We start from the raw sequence: 25,310 nt of genomic DNA, 5'->3' as shown, positions 1-25,310 counted from the left end.
CTGGCTTCCTCAGTATAGTTCGAGAAAACTTGGGAGACAGGCATCAAGCATCACATCTTACACTGTGATACAAGAAGAAAGTTGCAAACTGAGTATAAAAATCCAAATTGAATATTCAGTGAAAGGAGCAGTGCCTGGATATTTGAGGATTAGTAGGAACTGAGATTCCTAGGCCTAACCACAGTTCTAGCTGGGAAGGAGTCTATGCTGCTGCTGCAAGAACAGGAGCCAATGTGGCTCCGTGGGAGAAGCCCTGTTGTTACCAGCTCCTCCACCGACCAGCTGTAGAACTGGAGGGAACAACTGAGAGCTCGAGGTTTTTGATTCTAAGAGGAGTGATGTAATTTTCGTTTCTAAGTCTCCTTCTAACTTGTAAAGCCTTTTACATCTCTGGGGATATCCCGCCCTCCCCCACCCCGGGAATAATTTTTAAATTTCTATTGAAATAGAGACTAACTTAAGGTTGGAACTTTTAGAATCAGTGATGAAAAGTATGTAGCTATTTCTGCCTAAGTACACCTTTAAGGTGGCACTGAATACTTCACAATCAGTTTGTATTATGGCCTCCTTTAAAGAATTTGCAAATGTACAGGGAATATTCCATTTGCATGTGCTTAAATGTTTATTTTTCATGACACAGGGGAGACAAAATTTTGTCTATCAAATGAATACTTTGTGGAAACATAAAGCAAACCAGACCGTTTTCCCTCCATTTTTAAATGTTGAAATAATCTCCAAATTGAAGAGACCAATAATAAATAAATAAATCTGCAAATAAAATGGAAACTTAGAAGATCTGTTGAATCTTTTTAGCTTCTCATATTGACAATAAATTATTCATACTTACTTATATTTATATATAGAACCAATTTTAGAAACATCTCAAAATGCATTTTGAAAATTTCTTTGAGTTCCATAAACAAGTTTCAGTACTGAATGAGTGAATACTTAACTCCCCGATTTGAGTAGATAATGTTGCAGTAATTTTTTATTTTGTGGGCCAATTACTGCTATGCAGTTCATTATATAAGATTTATCCATCCATTTACCTATTTTATTCTGCCTTGTTCTTTATATTCTTATAAATTGAAGAAAACTGTCCTTTGCACCCTCAGGGTTCTTTCTGTGCATATACCTATATGATGCCATTGAATTGAACCAAGTGATATATTTTGACAAAGTTTGATCCATGATATGAATACATATTATATATATGTATAATTCATCTGAAGGCTATAGCAGTTTAGATAATCACCACATTATTATGTGGCAGATCCTTATTAAAAGAACATAGCTGAATACACTAAAGGGAGGGTTGTGTTTTGGTTCAGAATTTCTCTTTTTACAGAAGTAAGGTTTTGAATAATGTAAATGGCATTTAAAATCATGTATATGGTGCTAAACAGGCTCCCACTCAGCAACATAAAGATGTATAGTTCTTGAATTCATAATGTCATGAGAATATCCACTTATGATTTAAGAGTATATTACATCTCTATTAAGTCCCTTGTACTCTCCCAGTAGGAGATTTCCAAGTACCTGATAAAATGAATAATTCTAAACAAATGACTTAAAAACTCAAACTTCACATATAAAAAAAAAAGTATCCTTCTGTTAGAGTAAAGAAAAAATGTTTTCTAAACCTTAGAAAAAAGCTTACATTGTTTTTGCATATTTAAAACATTTTAACTTTGAGTATAGTGATTAAGAGTTGATCTCTTCTGTCACTTGTTTTCTCCCAAACTAGTACCTGATTATTAGTTCATCATTTACCTTCTTTACAAGAAGGGGAGCCATTTCTTATGATTTCCAACCTGTTTGCTATTTACCAGTTTCTTATAAATCTCTGACTTTAGAAATCGAGGAAAAGAATCCTTGGCCATAAGACTATAGATTAACTTCTGAGCCTCATCAAAACATTTGAGAGTTGGTTCTGCAATATTCTTTGAGATGAGGTCCCTGGTACTGAAGTCAATGTTGATCTGTGGAAATAAGTTTGCATATCATTACATTAGTTTAATCAAGGAATACTTGGCTTATACAGTTGGTGTATGTATATATATATATATATATATATTATTTGAATTTTTTTTTCTAAACAAAGTTAATCTGATGCAAAACAGCAGAAAAGTCATGCATTTTTTTCCGGAATGTAGAACACATGTTTGGTTTAATTATTTTTCCTTTTTTTCAAAATATATTTTATTTATTTATTCATGAGAGACACACTGAGAGAGGCAGAAACATGGGCAGAGGTAAAAGCAGGCTCCCGGTGGGGAGCCTGATATGGGACTCAATCCCAGGACCCCAGGAACACGACCTGAGGCAAAGGCAGACACTCAACCACTGAGCCACCCCGTGACCTTTCCTTATTTTTAATGGAGAGGACAGTAAAAAGATCTTTTGAGGAAGAAGCCAACAGCAAACTAAAGCATGCTGGATTCAAAGAGACTGACTAAAGACTAAAATCTAACTTGGGTGACTCAGTTGGTTAAGAGTCTGCCTTTGGCTCAGGTCATGATCTCAGAGCCCCGGGATGGAGCCCTGCATTGGGCTCCCTGCTCAAAGGGGAGCCTGCTTCTCCCTCTCCCTCTGCCTCTACCCCTACTGGTGTTCTCTCTGTCTCTCTCTCTCATACTCCCTCCCTCTCTCAAATAAATAAATAAATAAATAAAATCTTTTAAAAATATTTTTTTTCTAGGTTGAGACAGTTAGTATTGACAGAGAACAGAGGTAAATAAAGCCTTATTTTGAGATTATAAAAAAAAAGGCAAAGTGAAAAATCAAGCAAAATACTTCATGATTCTAAATTTATTTTCCCACAAATCTTTTTTTTTCTAGTACTTTAACCCTAATACCTATAATATACTTTCCATAGGCAGAACAATAACTAAAATTTAGTAGGTTGGCTTCTATCAACACATTCCCATTTTCCACACTTCCCCTTCTTGTTTCCCAGACAACATTGCTTTTCATTCTAATTTATGTTTCCTTTTGTTTGCCAAAATAAACCAAATAACATCCCCGTCTTCACTGACTCCCATGCCTTCCACAGAATAGACCTATATGTGTATGCATGTGTGCGTGTGCATATCTCTGTCCCTACACCACTACCATATGTGAGTATCCTCTGTAAGGGCTAACACAGATCTATTACATTGGAATACACCATTCATCTACAAATTCGTAAAATGCCCCAAACCTTGTGAAGATACTTGTCCAACTCTATACATATTCCAGGATATATTCTGCTAAGCAGAAAATTTCGCATCCAAGTCGTCTAATTTAAATTGAAAATATTCATGAAGTGCAAAAGAAATTTGAATCTTAGAATTAAAAACTCAAGAAAGGCAGGTGCTATATCTGTCGTATTCATCCATCTATTTTTTGGCACTTAGCAGAATATCTACCACATAATAGGCAATCAATAAATATTTGTTGAATAGAATTAACATGTCTCTTGGCAAAATAGGGAGATTGTAAAAATGCCATAATTTGGGGGTCTGGTAAAAGAAAGACTATAAATGGCAATTTGTGCTTATTGAATTGAGGTTAAAAGAGGCGGACAGACCTATAATCAAACCTTCCCTCAGCTACTTACTTGCTATTCATATGAGTGAAGCAAGTTCTATAATTTATTTTAATCTTTGATTCCATGGTATAAAAAGGAATAATAATAGCATCAATCTTAAAGTGTAAAGTGTTTCAAGTACTAAATGAGATAAGTTATATCAAAATATTTTAATATTATTATTCCAGGAAGAAGAGAAGAAGAAAAAAAACTTTTAATTTGAAAAGAATCAGAAAAAGAACATTATTTGTTCACAGATGTTTTTCCTAGGGATTTCAGCTACTGAGTAATCCCACATCTGCAACTTTATTCCCCTGATCATCCTCCTACATCCTCCATTAAAGTTTCAGGTCAAATGCTACAACTCCTGAAGGCTTTAAAATGTAGAATCAATTTTTCCTTCCTTCCTGTAGGAATATGGTGGAGGGCAGTGGAAAGACTTTGGAATAATTTTCTAATCTGTGCTCTAACAGTATCTTGGTGACCTTGGTTGAATATTTTACTATTTCTGAGGAATACTCCCTCATTGTTAAGTATTTCTTGACTGAGTTTTTATAAGAATTAAAATAAAATGATCCATACATTCATTGATTCCACAAATGTTTATGAGTATCTGTTACGTACCAAATGCTTCCTATACTTGAGAAATGATAACTGGCAACTAAATAAATAGTATTATTTTAGAAATAAAGTTGAAGGATGAGAAGAAGCTAGTCCTCTAAGAGTCTGGGGGAGAAAACGTTTCTAGCAGAAAAATAACAAATTCAAAGTCCCTGATGTGACAAAGAATTTAGGTTCTGAAAAGCCACTATGCCTGGATGGCTAGAGCATAGGATGTGAGAAAGAAAGTTCCTGTAATGAGATTTGCCTACAAGTTTTATAGGGCTTACGTGCAGTGTAAGGAGTTCTTATTTTTCTCCTAGAAGCAACAGGAAGACACTGACGGGATCTGAGGAGGGAAGTTCATGATGACATGTTTGAAACCCAATCCATTGCCTGCCTCATAGTGGGTGGGGATCAAGCTCCTGCAGTGTTTTTTAAACATTTAGGGTAGGCTGTTTCATAAATCCTATATTGTGTTGTGAGGATATGAGAATAGAATATATTTCTTCCTTTAACTGTTGTGTAATGGTGTCATCTACGATTTGTTTAGCTATGTATTCCCTGTAATAGTAAATATAGCAATTTATCTCATTGAGGTATCCATTGATGGGGCAGAGGTTTCACTGATAGCAGGGTTGGTATGTGCCTGGTACATAGTGTTGGCTTATTATTATTTTATTTTATTTATTTTTAAAATATTTTATTTATTTACTCATGAGAGACACAGAGAGAGAGACAGAGACATAGGCAGAGGGAGAAGCAGGCTCCCTATGGGGAGCCTGATGCAGGACTCGATCCCAGGACCCCGGGGTTTCGACCTGAGGTAAAGACATATGCTCAGCCACTGAGCCACCCAGGTGCATCAAGATTTTATTTATTTGAGATAAAGCGAGAGCGAGAACAGGAGCAAGAGAGAGAACGAGGAGGGGGGACAGAGGGAGAGGCTCTCCACTGAGCAGGGAGCCTGACTCGGGCTGGATCCCAGGACCCTAGGATCATGACCTGAGCTGAATGCAGACTCTTAACCGACCGAGCCACCTAGGTAACCCAGCTTATTATTTTAATCAGAAATGAATACGTGCAATAACTCCCCATTTCCTAATTAAAAAAAATATAAAGCCTTGATTTTGACATTCATGGCCTCTACAACATAATCCTAACTTACACATTTTTTTTCTTCTCTATGTGTGCCCTGTATTTTTACCAAGCTAGACACTTTCCCTCAAATTCCTTGTATTTTCCCCACCTATCAACATTTTTTAGTCTGTCTGAAAGTCACTTCTTTTACCAAGTCATTCACAGGTTTTTATGTCCATGAGGCTATATTCGAGTAATATCCACCCTGTGAAGTTTATGCGTGGATTGTTTTCCTTTCAGACCCGTCCAAGAACTTTGTGTTACTTAGACTATATTTACATTTTGTCCATCCTTCTCTATGCCTTGCACCATGTAAGGACTCAATAAATATACACTGCGTAAGTAAAGTGAAAAAAAAATGTTTCTATATTTATTAAAAATCATGTTTAAATTTGAAAGAGAACTATCCCATTTCAACTTAATACTGGTAAACTAATATTCATTAAAATAGATGAAACTTGTATTTCTGATTTATCCCTCTCATTTTTCTAACTTGTCTGTTTTCCTACCAAGGAACTGCCAGCATCAGCTATGATAGCTGAGTGATGAGCAGATATACTAATCCCAGGAGATAATTAGTAGTCTTATGAGGCTGTGTCTTGGCAATTCAGCTTAATGTCAGTGACAAAACATCACACCCACATGTTTGTATAAATGTCATTATTTTTCTCCAAGTTCTTCAAGCTTGAAACATAGGAATCATCTCTGACACCTCTTTTTTCTTTGATCTTTTTCTCTATTTTTCCCTCATTTGCCTTATTATTTTGTAATTTCACAATGGCCCTTTTCATTTTCACTCTTCTTTCTCCCTTTAGCCTTTTATAATGGAATCTCTTTACCAAATTCTGAAATTTGCCTCTAGCCTGATACCTCTTCTTAACAATATCTTTCCCTTCTGAATATGTGAAATCATAACTATATCAATTTCACCAAAATATCACTAACAGTATATGAATATTCAGCTGAAAATCCATTATTTTTTATAACATAAACTGTAAATATCTTACCTTGGCATTTGAGCTTCCTCATACTCAGACTTCAATGTGTCGTTTCAAAATCATCTACTTTCCTTAGCAGTATCTATAAAACTAGTCTACACTCTGTTCCCAAAGCAAATCTGGTACCTACAGCTTGTTTATGCTGTTTTCACCATCTAAAATCCCTTTCGCCCCCACAATTTTATTCTGTACAGATTCTCCTTATCCTCTATGATTTAGCTTAAGTTGAATATCCTCTGAGAAGCCTTCCCTGGCCACAGAAGGAAAGCCACTATAAATTCTTTGTCATTATATATTATTTTGATTTACAAATCTTAAGAAATTTGATTTCTTACTTAAACAAATTTAGATACAAAGGCTTCTTTTAGTATTAATTATTCAGTCTGATTATCAGAGAAAGATTTGTCACTACAAAGGAAATTCAATAGTTCATGACATGAAATTAACTTGTTTTTAATGTATTAGTTGTCTTTTCCCCTATTTCTTTTGCTAATTCCCTTTTTCTCTGCATGCCCCTCAAAATATGAGCAAAGCAGCTATGCATTCTCTCAGTTCTATCCCAAGTCTCTCCCTAGATTTTTTCCCTTGGTCACTCTATCTTTTTCCCTGGCAAAATATTTTAACACTGGCATTATCTCTAAAATAAGCATAATGATATTTAAGCATAATTATTTTGACTGTCAAGAATGCTATTATTTATTAAACTATTAGTACTGATATACTACCTTTCTATGGCTACTTTATGTCACCTATGCACCATTATATGATATGCAATATTATTATCCCTATTTTTCTGTGAAAAACATTAATATGTATCTGAGAAAGTAGGCTTTCATTTATAGCCATTCCTAGAATTTATTTATTTGAAATATCGTATTGAGTAGGTGCTTAGAGATTGTGTGAGGGATCTGAAGATACAAAGGTGATTAAAGTGAAAAGTCAATCAAGAAGACAGATTTTGATAAAGCAATCCAGAGGAAAAAATATGCTTTCTGAAGGAAATGAGATTTTAAGAAGGCTTTCAAAGTATTGTCACAAATATAGATAGATGGAGGAAGGAATTTACACAGGGGCGGGTAAGCTGACAGAAGCCCAGTGGTTTATGAGGGGAGGAAAGGCAAGAACCTGGAAAGGAATGAAGGTACCAGATCACGTGACACCTCGTAGATTTTTTTGGTAAGGAATTTTTACTTAACCTGAGAGCAATGGGAAGAATTTTAGTAAGGGCATGATGTAAACACATGTTTGAAAAAAAAAAAAACATATCACTAGTTTCCATGTGGTATAATAGCTGGGTGTGGATAAAAGGAAGAAAACTGAGAAAATCTTACCAGAAGTTCAGGTGGGCAGTGATGATGAATGTGGCTGTGTAATGTCACAGGGATTGGTGGGAAGTGTGTAGATTTTAAAGATATCTAGAAAGTATACCGGATGGATCTTGTGATTGAATAGTGTGCTGGGATGAGGGACAAAATCTTTACAAATGGCTGGATTTTAGCAATATTCTGAAGAATGAGATGACAGAAAGTGTTGCTGGAATGGACATAGGGAATCAGCTGGAAGACAATCAAGGATGACTACCAGTTATTTATCTAGAGCAAATTAAAAAAGAGTTACCATTAAGTGAGATGGGGAGACTCAGGTAGAAGAAAGTTTTGAACAGAATTATCAGTGCTCAGATTTGAATTTGTTAAGTTTGAGCAGCTCTTTTAAAAATATGGGACCTTGGGCACCTGGGTGGTTCAGTTGGTTACGCATTTGCCTTTGGCTCAGGTTATGATTCCCTGCTCAGTGGGGACTCTGCTTCTCCTCCTTGCCCCTGGACCTCAGATGATGCTCTCTCTCCCTCTCAATAAATAAATAAGTAAAAATCTTTGAAAAAAATATATATGGGACCAGAGGAAATCATTAGGAGAATGAATGTAAGCAAAAATTAAATGAGGATTGCTTTCCCTCATTATAGTGTCTGTTGGGTTATGAATCAGAATAGCAGAAGAAATTGCTAAAGAGCAGTCAGTAAGGAAGGAAGAAATCAAATACTAGAAGTCAATTGAAGATAGTATTTCAATTAAGAGAGAGTGATCTATTTTGTTAAATACCCTCTGAGAAGTCAATTTGGGTGAGGTGTGAGAATTAGGCTATCAAAAGTGCCTTGTCTTCTCAAATCCCTTAAAATTTCAGTCAGTGGAAAAAAAGTGAAGATTTTAGGCTAGATAGATAGATAAATTTCTCTAAAAGAATCAGTGCTGAAAAAAAAAAAAAGAATCAGTGCTGGAGGCATGTCTTAAGCTGCACCCTCAACTTTGCCTTCATCTCAGCTGTGATTTTTGATTGAGTTCTACCGGAAGACATGTGTAAATTCCTATCTCAAAAAGTAAGACAGGAGATGTTGAGTGAGGAGTAGATCAAAGGTAGGATCCCATCAGGAGGTGACCTAAAGCTGCAGCCTCTCCAGTTGTATGGTATTGAGGCATTCTGAACCGCTTGGGAGTTACAGGGAAGCTTAGACTTTGCTCCGCAAAATCTTAGGTCCAGAGCCTGGGCTGAACAGTGTATCAGCTAAGGAAATAAACAGAATTATATTACTTGTTAATATGATAATTACTTGCATTTTGTTTGTGTGGATACACTTTAGTTTCAAGGACTCTGAGAAATAGAATATTTCCTTTGCTTATTTTTTCAAAAGATTATGAATTATCTTAGATATCTGAGCCCACTGTGCTGTCAGTCTCAGAAAAGAATTGTGATTCTTACCGAATGACAGTAGAGATGTCATCACAACCATTTAGAGGCTTTTAAATTCTGTCAATTTTGAAAAGGCCTTGACACAGGTGACATTGACAGCAATCCATTACATTAAAATGTCTGCCTTCTGAATGATGTTTGAGGTAGTTGTTTAAAAACAATTTTATTCTAAAGATCCAGAATATTTTAATACTCATGTGATTTTGTTAACCATAAAGTGTGCCAGGCAAATTCCCCTTTACTACGCCAGCGGTTTTAAATCCTCTTGATTTTCAACAAATTACTCCATCAGAAAGAATACATTTTAAAATGTACTAGTAGGCTTTCCTGTGACCCTCCACTCTGCTTTCTATATTCTTTACATAATTTGAATGAAAAGTTTTCTATTGTGTTTTTACATTCAAATTAGATAGCCTTTTCCTCATTTAGAATGGATAGTGTGGCAAGAGACTGCCATTACGCACAGGGTGTGTGCACGCGTATGTAAAACATCTGACTAAAATGGAGCAAGCAGCATCTTAGACCTCATTGTACAACAGAGCTTAACAATTAAAGCCCCCTATAATCATGTTTTTGGTTACATAATTCTATTTAATCACCATGAACACCTCTTGTATTGCTTCATTTTTGGCATCATTAAAGGAAAACGAATATTCTGAAATATGTTCTTAAGGGTGGCTATTAAAACTGAGAATGGCAAAGTTTGTAACATCTAGATGGAATCCATCCCTGCAACAGGACTTTATCCTTTTGTTCTTAATGCTCTTAGAGACAGAAATGAGTGACACGGGTTGGGAAGTAGTGTTAACATCTCAAATTGGGCAAAAGAAACAGAAGAAATCATAACATATGCAATCACACAAATTACTAAAAATAGATGTACGTAATGTATATGGGTAATGTGTATGGATTGCTAAAATAGATGTACATACTGTATATGGATTGCTAAAAATAGATGTACATAAGCAAAAACTATCTGGAGTAGCTGGGAGGGAGTCAGATTTACTGGTTGCATTCCCCAACCCAAACATGCTTATCCAAGATTAGTTTCAGTAGCACAGAGACACACAGAAGTTCAAAAAACAGCCTAGTGTCTTCTTTTTGAGTTGAAATACAGCAACCCATTTTTAGAGGGCCAAAGTGATACTGCAAATTATTTAGAACAAATACTCCTGAAACCCTTTTCCCTCTTAATGCCACATTTGAATCTAAACTTCATGGTTTAAGAAGTTATACAAATTAACGAGAATATGAGAAGAGAAATAAAGCTTTTTGACAGAAAAGAAGATAGACTCTATGCACCAGGATAATTTTATGCTTTTGCCTTTAGCAAAACATCAATGTTCCCAGGCTATATTACAAACATTTAAAAATAAATAGTAGATCTAGAGAAAGGAATTTGAAACCTAAAAGCGTAGGCTGTAGACCTCTCTCCTCATGATCTTTTGTATCTTTATGACTGCAAGGCTCATTATTTTTTCTCTAGGGCTCAGTTCATTCCTACCTGTACAATGTGGATGATTGCAGTACCTCCCTAAGATAGTGGCCATGACGGTCAGATGACATAATCTACGTAAGAGCATTGTGCAGATGTTACGTATAGTTTTTCTAGATTGTTTATCCTTCCTTTACCTCTCTTCCTCCTACCCCTTTTCCTTCTCATGCTTCTCAATCTCTTCCTTTTTCTCTTCTCTCCTTTTCAGACCCTTTATTTTAAGACGAAATGAATAAGGAGGAGGAAATTATTGGGATCCAGGAGGTGCAGTTGCCTCACTTTACACTCTGAGACATAGATTGCTAGACTTTCTCCACTACTGGACTAGCCTTCTAGGCACTGGCTGGTCCATTGTTTCACTTCCTCTTCCTTTTCTATCCTTCTCCCCCATTGTCTTCTTTTTCTTTATATTTCTATTTCTGGTCAAAGCTCACAAATTACTTCTTTTGAGGTACACCTTCTCATCCACTATAATTGAATTTTCCTGTTACATGCTATTGCATCACCTGTGTTTCCCTATCACGACTCTCATGAAAGTATATTGTAATTTTTTTAAAGATTTTATTTATTTATTCATGAGAGACACAGAGAGAGAGGCAGAAATATACATAGAGGAAGAAGTAGGCTCCCTGCAGGGAGCCGGATGCGGGACTCCATCCCAGGACCCTGGATCATGACCTGAGCCAAAGGCAGACGTTCAACCACTGAGCCACCCAGGTGTCCCTTGCAATTATTTTTTAACAAAAATAATAAAAAATATTTTTAACAAAAACCCTCAAAATGGTTAGCTTTATCTATTCAGAGTATCTGTCTTTTTCTTATCTGCACCAGCACGTTTCCTAGCATATGCCAGACACTTAGTGATCAGTGTATGAAAAGTTAGGATATTAATAAATAAACAGACTCATTCTAATTGGAGATAATTCAAGAGTTGGGGGACACTGTTGATAAGAAACAATTTGTGGGGCCAGATAAAAATATCAACATGTTGGGGAAGGGGCACTTTAAAGTGCAAAGAAAAAAATTGAATATAAGATGAAGAATACAAAATCAGCATGACAGTAATATCAAGAAATCCTTCTAAGTGCCCATGTTCGTGAGCTTCTTTCTACCAATAATTCATATACCTAATTCCTTTCCTTGAGATTCTGGTTAAAGCTGACCTTATTTAAAATAAAGACCTCATGTCAACATCTTGTCTCACTACTCTTCAATCATTATATCCTTCTAGGTATAATGCAAAAAATTTCCTCTGTAACTTTTTTTTTTGCACTTAATCATATATTGCTTTGGTATTTTTTCCTAGTTCCATAATTTTCATTTTTTACCCAAATAGCTTTAAAGTTTCTCTAGAGCCCAACCATAGTTTCAACCTATTTTATTTTCTTGCATTTCCTTATCGAGCTGCCTAGTTCACACAACATATTGCATTATATTTAAGTGTTTTTAAAATCTGTTCTCTTGACTAAACTGAGCTTCCCATCCAAGGGGGTACTTTATCTTATAAGGAGGTGAATAGTAGGCACAGAATAAGCATTTACTGATGTGAAATAAAATACATCAATAAATAACATTATACTGCCTTAAAAATAAAAGTTAAAAACAAGACATAGATATTTTAAAAAGTGTCCTGCACATACTCATTAAGATGCCTTCTCCTCTATGACTATAGTTTCTTTTTTTGTTTTATGAGTTATGGTGTCTTCACATTTAATAAATACATTTAAGAATTAAGTATTTCATACTAATATTCTTTGACTTTAAAAAACTGCCAATGTATTTGCTCCTGGATTGGTGATAATATGCAGTTGAAATTATATAATTTTAAACATTACATTGTTTTTGATTTGGAACATTTTCTACTCTCACAGAATGGCATTCGACATAAACATAAACATTTTTCTCTCTAATCACAGATTTTCCATCCTGACCAATTTCCTTTTCAATATAAAGAAATTACACAAATCTATATAAATTATATAAATATAACATGAATATTTAAAATCTGTTAGTGTTTTCGCTAATATGAAAATATTATTTGAAATATTTTCAACAGCTCCATTCTGTTGAAAAAGAGTAATATTCTTTTCTCAACATTCCCAAGTAATATGAAATGAGCGGCCCAAATGGAAGGGAGAATAACTAAAAGTTTAAGAATTTCTTTAACACCTACGGGTTCTTATTGTGTGCAAAGTAGAGGCACTTTAAAAAATACTGCTTGTCTGATAATTTTCTCATTTTCAAATCACTTAGTTAAAATACCAGCTTTGCTTTTTTTTTTCTCCTCAGTATTTTCTTCTGAAACTGTCTAAGTATAATCCATTCAATGAGTAACTCTTTTTATCTGAAACTAGTGATTTGCTAGCATGTTCTTATAATGGTTGTTTTCAGGTTGAAACTATAGCCCTTACAGTGACTTGTTTAAAAAAAAAAAAAAAGAAAGGGATTACAATTTCTTAAAAGCTGTTCTGCGTGATATAAACCATAGACACATATTCTCATTTATCATCCTCATGTGTCCTGTGTGGGTAATGTGTTTGGTTCACAGATGAATTAGTAGATGGGATACTGAGGCTCAGAGAGATAAAACAGTTTATTCCAAGATTACAGGATTTGAATTTAGGTCAAGATATCTCTAAACTTCCAATTTTCTACTATATTGCACTAGCTCTCTATTAGTGTAGAAACCAGAGAAAAGGTAATGCTGTAAGGAAAAGGGCATAAAGTCTAGTTACCATTATCATTTCTCATAGCGACCTAAAAGTTCAATTTTTGTTGTTTTGTTCAGTGTGCTGTCTCTGTCTGTCAGAACAGGAAATTGAGAATCATTAGTAATGCCAATTTATAGACAGGGATTATTTGGTAAATTTAGTATAGTCTAATTGTAAATTGTCTACTTGCATCAATTAAAAATTAAGTTATGTTAGAAATTTTATAGATGAGGAAATAAAGACACAAGCAGTTGAGAGGAAAATAAATAGGAGTTAATAAACACCTGGATAACATGACTTTGCTATTGTTCTTTACTTTAGGATTTTTCTACCAGGAAAATTGGTTGTGATTTTGATTCTTTAAGAGTCACTTATACAACTATAATTGAATATAGGAAAATGGATAATATTCTTATATAAATCTCATTCTTGAATTAATCTTTTTACTTATGAAAATCGTGTTTTCCAGCTTCCAGACCAAAAATATGACCTTGTCACGTTAAGATTGCCTAGTAGATAAACCTAGAATACTTCCCACCCTTTCTTTATCTTTACCACTGCCTATGCAAAGTCATCCTCTACTTCTCATTAGCAATATCAAAATGTTTGTAATTTTCAGAAACACTAAGGAACTTTGTACCTCCATGTTATATCACTGTTTCCTTAGTCTGAAATATTTTTTTCATTTGCTGTCTTGATATTACTTTTTCATGACCTACATTTTCATGTGTGAATCACCCTGACAATGCATCCCTTAACTCTCCACATGCAATCACTTTTCCAGTGTGCTAATAATGAACTTTAAATGTGGCTTTATTATTATATTGCTTATTGTGTATTTGACTGATTTGATTACATGTCAGTCTGTCCTTCTCTGTGACTTCAATGTGGGGACAGGCACTCAAAAAATCAGTTTAATGAGTCCACATACTCACAATTGTATTATACTTAACATACAGCTGATGGGCTACAGAGAAATACTTTGATGACTAGTTGGTATATGAGAGCCAAATACCAATGAGTAATTTGGGTAGTGAAATTTAGTAATCTGCTGAACTGGAAACAACTAATGCTAAATAACAGGAAAGATATGACTACTTCAAATGTATATCTATATATTTCTTTGTTTTCAGTAAATTTTGTCATATTCAATAATAATATTTTTAGATACTTCAAGGAGAAGATATAATCTATTAGTTGCAAAGCAGCCATAAGTTAATTATATACTACTTAGTCAAATTAATTAGATGGACAAAGTATAAAAAGCCGTAAAAATCTTATATCCTAAAATAATTGTGCTATTTATTTAAATTATTACCACATAAATTTATTTTGGAAGAAAAGATTAGGAAACTATACAAAACTATTTTGTCAAAATTGGTAATTTATTATATAAGATTGAATTCAACTATAATTAAAAGATAACATTTCTTATTAGAAGACTTCATGCAAAATGTTTGAGAATGTTATTATAAACAATCACTGTTAATTAGCTGAATTCATACAGAAGAAAAAAATCTGGCTTTCAAATCAATATCACAATAAATAGGATATCTTTAGAACTGATTTCAAGGCCTTTTAGGGAATGACACATTAATCAACTTGACAAATCTCATATACTATATTTTCAATTTTCCAGAATTATTTATTGATTCTTAGATGGTGACTAGGAAATGAATGTTGAAATAGCTCCACAGCAGTTAAAATTCTTCACCCTACCTCCCCTGCCCCCATGAATTCCTTTGGTAGCTCATATGTCTGTAAATTTAAACTAGCCAATGTAGGCAGCAGTAATTAATGTCAATTAAAACGAACTATTGATACAGCCACTTAATGTTCTAATTTCACCTATTCTATTCTTTGTCCACATAAGTATAATAACCCTTCTCAAACTATAAATCCTTTTTTCTTAAATATTTGATTTATTTATTCATGGGAGACACACAGAGAGAGGCAGAGACACAGGCAGAGGGAGAAGCAGGCTCCATGCAGGGAGCCCGATGTGGGACTCGATCCTGGGACTCCAGGATCAGGCCCTGGGCCGAAGGCAGATGCTCAACCACTGAGCCACCCAGGTTCCCTCAAACCATAAATCCCAATTTTAGATCAGAAAATATGATAACTCTCCCCTAAGAGCAAATTGATGTTTTTGTCTCTGTAGGAAAGATGACTTGTACTGGTAAGTTATGTTTGGTACTAGTAGTGCAATGTAGCTTTCTGTTTACTACTTATGCACTAAAATTCTTAGCTTATCTGATTTGTTCAGTGAGGAATTTAAATAGTTTTAAACTACAAATTGCTTAAATTTTAAATATTAAAATGTGGAGATGATCAAGGTTTTGGTTCTGGAAAGGAAATCAAATATAAATGAGGTGTTACACACACTGAATCCTTTTTTGAGGGATGGGTATTATCAGTCATCCCAGGTTTCTCTAAGGCCATTTCTACTTCCTGATCTTAAAGCAGCACAAGTGGATCATAATCACCAGAAACTTTGCCTCACACCTTTGGCTCATTTTTACCATCAAAGAAATAAAGGTAAGCAAACCATTCTTTTGGAAAGTAAGACATTACATACCATAATGTGGACATCCAAAATATTAAAAATTAAGAATTCATGCTATTGGTTAGTAGTTGTATTTCCCCCCACATATTATTCTTAATTTTTACATAAATTATTCTGTTCTAGAATTCTTATTCCATGTTGATCACCATGATTTGCAGAAGGATAAACAAAAGTGAACTTGCAATACAAGAACACACTTAAGTAGCATTTCTATAGGGTTAACTTTAGAGTGAGTTAATTAAGATAATAGACACTATTTTTCAAAAGTCTGTATGTTGTGCTAAGGAAAAAATTATGGTCATATCTGGCACATAGTAGGTGTTGTAAAATATTTGCTAAATCAGTAAAAGAATCATCTTAAGGCACTTCTGTTGGAGTTTACAGACATTTTCTATTTGATTACATAGCAACAATTTGATTTCCTTTCAGATGGATTTAGTGTCTTATAATTGGGAGCAGATTTGCTAGGAGATGAATATTCACTATCTTAGAATATTTTACTCACCTCTTTAGGGGCATCAGCTTCAATGAATTCAGAATAAATCATCTTGGCTTTAGAAGCAATTTTTTCTGCACTTTCTGTTTTTTTGAAGTCTTCACAGGCAAGCCAGAACTCAACGTTTTCTTCACTAAACTCTGATTTTAGAAATGTTCGAAAAGCATCCAAACCAGCTATAAAATATAAAAGAAAAACTATGGTATATCACGGGTACAATATACATAACCAACATGAATACATTTGTATAATAATGAGCATTTACTGAGTATTCAGTGGCAAATATTTATCATCCATCTCTAAGTTATATGTCTTTGTTTTTAAGTTCAGAAACCTTATTTTGGATCAATAATCATAAAAATAAAATATTCTTATCTCTATTTTCCAATTAGCTCCATTAACAAAGAAAACCTGTGCTTTTTCTTTCCAGATCTGAAACACCTAGGAGCTAGGTTTAGAGGAAAGTGTTTTTTTTTTTTTTTTTTTTCCTTAAGATTTTATGTATCCATGAGAGACACAGAGAGATGCAGAGAAAGAGGCAGAGACACAGGCAGAGGGAGAAGCAGGCTCCATGCAGGGAGCCTTACATGGGACTCGATCCCTGGTCTCCAGGATCACACCCTGGACTGAAGGTGGTGCTAAACCGCTGAGCCACCCGGGCTGCCCCTAGAGGAAAGTTTTGACAGCAATTACTTCACAGGAAATCCATGGGCTTAGTTTTATACATAAACTCCATGCACTAAGCCCAAATCAAGTTAATGATGTTATACTAACTTTATAGTAAGGATATCTTTGTTGCTATGAGTTGGTGAGGAAACACAGGTTGATACTAGGGAGTTAGACTGTGTGGGTTTGGACTCAAAGCAAAGAAGGAATGGCTGGCATTTGTTAATTTTGAGCAAATATATTGGCCAATTCTAATCTTTAAACCAAGAAAGTAACCAGCAAGGTACTTGGGGAGAATGTTTCTCCCCTTTATGTGGTGATAGGCAATTTTAAGTCAATAAAGGGAATAAATGAGCTTTTCTCCAGTGTTGCTCTAAGCAAAATGTGCCCCATTTTCCCTCATAGTACCTGTCTAACTTAGCCTGTGCATGGTGTTTCTCTCCTGCTCCCAGATATTCTCCTGAGCTTGCATTTCTCCAGAAACTTTAGACTACTTACCTGCAGGCTTGTTTACTTTGTCTCGATTTGCATGTGCTATTTCTTTTAAATTTAATAGCAGAGATAGTGCTTTGTACGCTGTGATTCACATATGTCCTACTGCTTCCAATTGTTTGACTTTCAGCCAAATTTACACAAGTATTATTCCCATTTGAGATTATGATTACCTGTTTAGACTATCCCTTTCTTTATTTTCCTCATCAAAATATGGCTTGCAATATTCTTCTTTAGTATACCAAGAGCTCATTTGAGAGGTAATTCTGGCTAAATCAGTTTAGGGACGAGTAGGGTTAGGAGTGTGCTTCTAGTTAGATAGCAGGTTAGAAAGGTCATTATCACATTCCTGCAGTTGAATGGACTAAGGCAGTACCTTGAGTTCATATTATTTGGTTTCACAGATTGCACCTTTCTGAGGTCAATATCTGTTTATCAGCGAGACTGTGGATCTCTCTGAGAAGGAAAATACACATCAGCACTTTTGCCTCGGGAGAGATTTGCCTTCCAAAACGTTGGTGGCTTTTCTCTTCCATCTGCCACGAGGGCCCCTTTGCATGTGCTCAAAACAGCTCTTCCCTGACTACCCCCTCAGAGATCTGAACCTTTTAGTTCCAAAGTAGGTACAAATAAGCTTCTGGAGAATAAGGGGAAAGAGAAAATGAACTAGTAGAAAAGAAAACATGAGAGAAATTTATGGAAAAGGGGCCAAAGTCAGCTGTTTGCTGGTTGCTGCAGGTGAGAAATAAAGTGATTTTAGTGAGAGAAAATAGAAAAGGCTTCAGGGAGCAAGATTAAAGCATCAAAAACATTGGGAAATTAAAAATAGATTTAATAATTTTTTATTATTCAAAATAGAGTTTAAATAACAAGTCATTGCAAAAGGTTATCAGGTACCAATTAAAATTCTCAGTAGAAATATTGGAGAGTGTAGATGTCGTTAATATGTGAGCACTATAAAAAATTCAATTAACTGCACATTTATTGCATTTAAAAATACATCCAAGAAGCTTCTGTGACACAAATTTAGGTTATAAAAATCCTTTTAGTAACACTCAATTAAAATTCCCATGAGTTTTGTCTGAACAGTGATGGATTTGAGGGTTCAAAACAGAATTTATGCTAAAATCTATTTTATATAGAGGATAAAGTATACTTTAGTGACTCTGAAAGAATGTTGTAGATTCCTACCTGGCAATATTTTATGTGTATCATTAAGGCATATGAGGCTTCCTCCCAATGAGGATTATCTAAATGCATCCATGAGAGATGGGAAGTAGGAGATCAAGAAATTTATTATTTTCTCACATCTAGCAATTTTAATGAAGGACTACTTGGAGATAATAATTATCAAATTCTTTCCCTCTCCTGTCACTTGGTTTGAGATACAATGGAACAGAGAAAACAGCTAAAATGAGCTAGTTATCTCTGTCTTGGACACACTATTTTATTGAACTACGCTTCTATTCTCCATATACAATTTGAATGATCAAAAGATTTCATGTGACTTTGGAATAATATGCTGCATGCAATTAAAATGATATTCTCTGAGGACAATCTCTACAGAATGGAATGGCTACTGGTTATGTTCAACGGGGCTGACAAGTGGAATGAGCACTAGGTATTGAACCACCATGAGAGCCTATACACAGTATCTGCAAGACATTTCCCCAAGTCGACTTAACAGATAATTTAGTAAGTCATTTAGCTGTATAGAGCATTAAAAAGCATTTTCAAATTTTCAAGCTATTTTTCTGGTATTATAAAAAGCAAAAACCAAACAGCTGCTCAAATAAATATGTGACTTTTTATGTAGGGATGAAATAGAAAATCTCAGGAGGTTTGCAGATGAAAACATTTGCCTTTAGCTTGACATCTTCCCTGCCTCTGTTTGGTGGTGCTGTCCCCTAGAACTCCTCCACTCAAGCCAGCCAAGTTACCGCCGGCAGAGATACTTTCTCAAGGCTTTTAGTAAACCTGATTTGTCCTACTGGTTACATACTTAAGTAAAAAAGAAACACGCCATTTAAAACTTAAAAAAATGCAATTTCATATCCTTGATGACTTTAGTATGTCCTTAGCTGGATTCTAGGAATGATGTGGATTATTTTAATGTCTATACTTTAGGAATTAATTATTTAAAATCAGAATAATTCTGTCTAATTCAATCTAATTTTGTATATGAATGAATAGCTATGAAGAATTCACCCAACTTTATTATGTAAACTTTTCTAATATCCTGATATTGACTTTACAAATTTAAAGTAGACATTCCATTTGATTAGTACCAACAATATTAAATATTAAACATTTTAAAATACATGTCTCTGTAGTGCCATTCCTTTTTTCCCCTGTATCAGATAAAACTCCTGTAAAACAGAATTATCTATAACAGAAACAGAAATTCCAAATGACTATTTTGATCAAATTCCAAGATTTTTTATTTATTGAAAATAAAAATACCCTCTTGAGCCACTATTAAATATAAATACACATCTGCACATGTACATATTAATACATTAAATATGTTTTTGTTTTTGCTAAAAATGAGAATGTCAGTTGAAATAGTTTAAAAAACTGTTTTTTGGCCCCTAAGACATGAAAAAGCAAGTGATTTATTTAAATTTTAAACTTTTCAATAGTTTGTTTCTTTCAACTTGTAACAAGAATAGTCATCATAGATACATCAAATGATAATGAATCTAAGAAAATGATAAATTTCTTATTTCCTGTTTGGGATTTTCTTTTTGTATTAATGTTTGGAGTTTATATAATCATGTCTTTTTTTAGGCCCAACCTAATTCCATTTGGATTTGAGACCCATATAAATTTGTGTGACTGTTGGGAATCTCAAGCTTCAAAAAATGATCAAACTCATGTTCTATAATGACTACAACTTTTAGAATTTAATGATTTACTATTAATCATTACATTTTTAAACTTAGTTGGGTCTTACCTTGGTTGGTTAAAAGTGTGTCCATATTTTCAGACCATGCCATTGTGTCTGTTGTTGGTGACCTGTAGAAACAACATCTACCCTTGACAATAGCATTGTGATCTTTTTCTTCTATAACCTATAGTAATACTTGAGTTATGTGTATTTGTTTAATTACATAATTTTAAAGAGCTTTGCATCATTAATCAAACGCAAAAGGTCAACAAAAATTGTATAATGTTTTCTACACTGGACAGCAATAGCTATACAGAATGGTATATAGTTTGACATCAGCAAATTACTTATTAATCTAGCTTATAATGTTATTAATATTTGCAAATTCTTACCTTCCAATAAAGGCATAAGGGAAATATTGCTCATGGTTCTACGAAACATAGTGAATTTCTTCTTCTCAACTACATTTTTTAAAGATTTTATTTATTTATTCATGAGAAACAGAGAGGGAGGCAGAGACATAGGCAGAGGGAGAAGCAGGCTTCTCACAGAGAGCCCAATGCGGAACTCGATTCTGGAACCCTGGGATCATGCCCTGAGCCAAAGGCAGATGCTCAACTGCTGAGCCACCCAGGTGTCCCACAACTATAAATATTTTGATTGTTAATTTTTGTGGCATTACTCTGATCTATTCCTGAAAAGTTATCATGATAACAATAGTGACTTAGAAAATAGTTCATTTTCTAAGTTTTCATGGTATATAAAATTATACATGTCATAATTAGATATCTCAAAAAAGCTTAAAAATTTTCAATTAAGAATTTCCAACATGTGATGATCTTAAAAGTGTTTACTTATAGTATTTTGAGAAATCTTTACCCCACTCTGAGACAGCCTTTATTTCTCCTCAGACTGGTATGCTTCCAGTTCTGGGATGATTTATTTAAATATAGAAATCTGTCAGGACAGAGTAATATCTTTTCCAAAGCAGTCAAAAAATTTATAGACTTAAGTCTTCTGAAGAAGGTATACTTTTGGGGATGTGATGTAGAAATAGTAAATCAGGTTTAAGATATAAACTTTCTGAGATGCAAATATATCATGCATTATTCCCCTTAATAAACTAAGATTCTGATGAGATAAGCTCCTATCCATAGAAAGCATCTGCTCTCTAGAAAAAAAAATTAGATTATGTATCTGTGAAGTGCAAATGACTTATGTGTGGAAAGGGATGAGCTAATTGAAAATTTCTATTAAAATGATTGATGAGAAAATAGAAAGCATCTCATATTTAGTCACTTTTATAAAATTTTACCTTTGCATATCAGGGTGACTGATAAATGCACTACCTTTAAATGTACTACATGAAGCGATCACTATGCTTTTACCTTGTATTACTTCTTGTAATTTGCTGCTGTTTTTATTATTTGTGTTGGGATTGATTGTGCTCCCCTCTGCTGTTGCAGATCTGGTTGTATTTTCAGATAATAGTTGCCCTTATAGAGGGTACAGAGAGGGGGCTCTCTGACTGGGAATTCATTTTACTCTCTTCCATTACTTATATTTCCTGTCTGAAACTTTCTACCCTGGTGGTGGTCAGCTGACTTCCCTTTCTCTCTTGACTTACTAAATCTTAGGGATGTAAGATTTTCTGGGAAACCATTTTGAAATAGTGTTTTTTTTTCGTTCAGATGGACATAAAAATAATTTAAAATGCACATGTTTAAAAATATCTGTATTTGAAGATTGGTTTCTGGTGGTTAACAGAGTATTCATATTACAGACCATTTAGTATAAGTGAAATATATGTTACCGAACAGAGCAGTGAGGAGTTTTGAGCCCAAGCCTGGCCACACAGTATACCCATTTTGAATGAGAAAAAGCCACCAAAAAAAAAAAAGCACACAGAAAACCAAACATAAACAAAAACCACTGAGAAACAATCTAGGTGAAAAGCATTCAGGGATGAATATACACTTCCCCATTGTATAAGCTATCTGATGATAGGAATAAATATTGTTATTTTCTACTACCAAGAATAGTTATGTCTGGTCCAAAAATGTTTGTTGAACATATAAACAGATAATGAATGAATGGCAAGATCCCAAATAGTGGCAGGTATTAAAACCTTCAATGGAAGCAGTGCAATGGCTTTTAAGATGCTGGCAGGTGACAGTGATAAGGTTATTGAAGGTTAGAGCTAAATGACATTAGCTTCAAAGGGTGTGATTAATGGTGGAGGGAAGAGGAGACATGATGTGAAAGCATCAAGGGGAAGCATGGACCTCACTCTCATCTCTGAGGGATGAGAAATTGGAGGAAATGGACAACATCCACTCTAGAAGGCATTAGAGCAAGCAAGTCTTGTCATTTAGGAAGAGCCAAAATTTGCTCACGCCCCAAAAGATAAAGGAATATTCAGTGAAGTCCTTATTAGATGTAAAGGAGTCTTTTAGGAATGGAAGTATTTAAATAAATGGTAGCTATTCTTGGTACCTTTATTGATGTGGAAAACAGTAAAAACAAAGTCTGGGAAATGGTGTAACATCAAGGAAAAAATTTTAGTGTTTTGAGTTAGAGAGATATACTAGAATATTGTTTTCTATAGATAGAGAATATTACAGGTAATAGAATTAGAGATACTTGGATATTCTAGCATTATTTATGGTCCACCAAATGCTTCATTATTATAAAAGGAAAATCTACCCTTCGACTCTCTGAAGGAATACCTCTGCTGGTGTGTGATAAATTCTGGAATGCTCTCAGCTCACTATTTTCTAACCAATTTCAAGTTTCATTTGAAAGGTTTCATATCAACTACCTGATATGAGGGAGAGTTGGTGGCAATGCAGAATTCACTTTTCTGAAGCTAGGTAAGATGCAACTATTTTAAAGAATAATGTTCTTAATTTGTTTAAATTTTTATATTCTGGGTTGATTTTATATTTATAATTCTGTGGCAGAGTAAACTGTTGTTACATATGAATAAACTAAAAGAATATTTTTACTAGCATCAAAAGGTACAACAATGTATTGAATGTTCACAATCTATACCATACTGTTAGGGATGTCATATACTTTGCCTTATTTAATTTTGCAAATGACAGTCTGTTTTAATCCTACTGTTACCAGTGAATAAGGAGCCTCAGAGATGCTAATAATTGGTGCAATATCTTGCATATACTAATGGGCAGTTGGAATTCAAACACAGGTGTGTCTCCTTATAGCCCATATTCTTCTTACAATTCTTCCTAGAATGAGTCAATACACATATGCTAGTACTTTGTTCATGTTCTGGAACATTTATAATGAATACTTTGAAAATGCCTTTTCTGTAATAGTTTATTGCTTTTCACATAAACGTTTCCTGTAAATAATAGCTGGATTGCAGTAATTGAGCATTTGATAGAAAGTCTTCAGAAGATAGATTCTTAAATCTTGTACATTGTCAAATGAAAATAGGACACTTCTTATGTTAGATTTGAGTGAGAGATGTATCTTGTGTTTTAAAAAATGTACCTACAGGGCAGCCCGGGTGGCTCAGCTGTTTAGCGCCACCTTCAAGGCAGGGTGTGATCCTGGAGACCTGGGATGGAGTCCCACGTCGGGCTCCCTGCGTGGAACCTGCTTCTGCCTTTGCCTGTGTCTTTGCCTCTCTCTCTCTCTCTCTCTCTGTCTCATGAATAAATAAATAAAATCTTTTAAAAAATACAATAAAATAAAAAATGTAACCACATAAATGTTAAAGAAACTATTGAGTTCAAATTGGGGGAGAAAAGAAGGTGGTCAATTTAAAAATGTACTGACTTGGTTAAATTTTACGTGGTATGTGTTATCTTAAATAAATGGATAATGTGGCACTCTGTCATCTCTTTCTCTCTCTTTTTCTTTTTCTTTTAGTTGTAACTAACAGAGCTTTTGTCTGATTCTTCTCATTTGGGAGTATATGTGCATTTCCTGTATAATTGTGATGCATAATCAGAGTAACTTTTCATATGTGTATGATTTGCCATGAAAATTCACTGTGTATCTGGAGCCAAAATTGCACTTAGTGTTTCATGGGGTTTTGGCTGATTTCCTTTCTCTTTCCTTCATTAAGCACGTGCCATCAAGGCCAGCAGTCCCCATATTATGTGTCCGGAGAAGAGCCAGGCCAGATGGGAACTGCGTGAAAACTACCAGTTATCTTGCTAATTGTGCCAGCTAGAACCAGTTGTATTGCATTAAAAAATGTGGAATCCAACAACTTAGCTGTTCACACTCAATTAGCAGTGTGCTGGAGAATGGGAAATTCAAGCAAGGAGTCCATGTGCTCCAGGAAGTGACAGCTGCTTCCTTACCCAGCATTTAATATGTGTTTTCAAATTTCTTAATAAGTATTACAATAATGAATAACTTTTGCAAGGATCATTGATATCTTTTGTCTCAAACTTTAACATTTAATAATTTTGAAGTTTCACATAAAAAAAGAGCTCACTGTTTCTTCTCCCTTGTATAACCTTTCTTTAGAATTAACTGCAAAAGCAAGTCATGAATTGTTGACATATTTTAGAAAAGAAGAAGAAATCAATAGAGAAAGGGGAAAAATAAATCAGAAAGACAACAATTAGCATATTTATCTTAAATGAAGGAAACAAAACATCGAGACTAATGAAGGCTCAAGTGTTTCATTTGTACATCTTCTGAGATAAAAATAGCTTTAAATAGCAACTCACTTCACTGGCATTTTTCGTTCCACTGTCTGACTGTCACAGATGATGCCGAATTTCTTTTTCTGACTGATCTTCAAGCTGAAGGTAATGTGACAGCAGGAACATTACAATTAGTATGCAAATACCTATCCCCTGGGTTACAAATTGGCATTCTTTAAATCATGCTATGCTCAGCTTTTTTCATTTTGTTGTTAACTTCATTGGTCAAAACACTTAAACTTCTAAGTA

General features: G+C 34.4%; 1 protein-coding gene across 1 annotated transcript; it reads right to left on the bottom strand.

The window, feature by feature from the left end:
- Positions 1–1,778: 1,778 nt before the first annotated feature.
- RGS21 (regulator of G protein signaling 21) lies at positions 1,779–25,096 on the bottom strand. Its single transcript, XM_055334341.1, has 4 exons — positions 25,086–25,096; positions 20,437–20,513; positions 16,332–16,498; positions 1,779–1,982 (listed from the first exon to the last, which is right to left on the bottom strand). The coding sequence occupies exons 1-4, from the start codon at positions 25,094–25,096 to the stop codon at positions 1,779–1,781; spliced, it is 459 nt and encodes a 152-aa protein (XP_055190316.1).
- Between the last annotated feature and the right edge of the window lie 214 nt (positions 25,097–25,310).

Source organism: Nyctereutes procyonoides, unplaced genomic scaffold (genome assembly GCF_905146905.1).
Source record: "Nyctereutes procyonoides isolate TBG_1078 unplaced genomic scaffold, NYPRO_anot_genome, whole genome shotgun sequence".
NCBI classification, from domain to species: Eukaryota; Metazoa; Chordata; class Mammalia; order Carnivora; family Canidae; genus Nyctereutes; species Nyctereutes procyonoides.
Note: the sequence above shows the minus strand (reverse complement) of the source record. Positions and strands in the feature narration are given on the sequence as shown.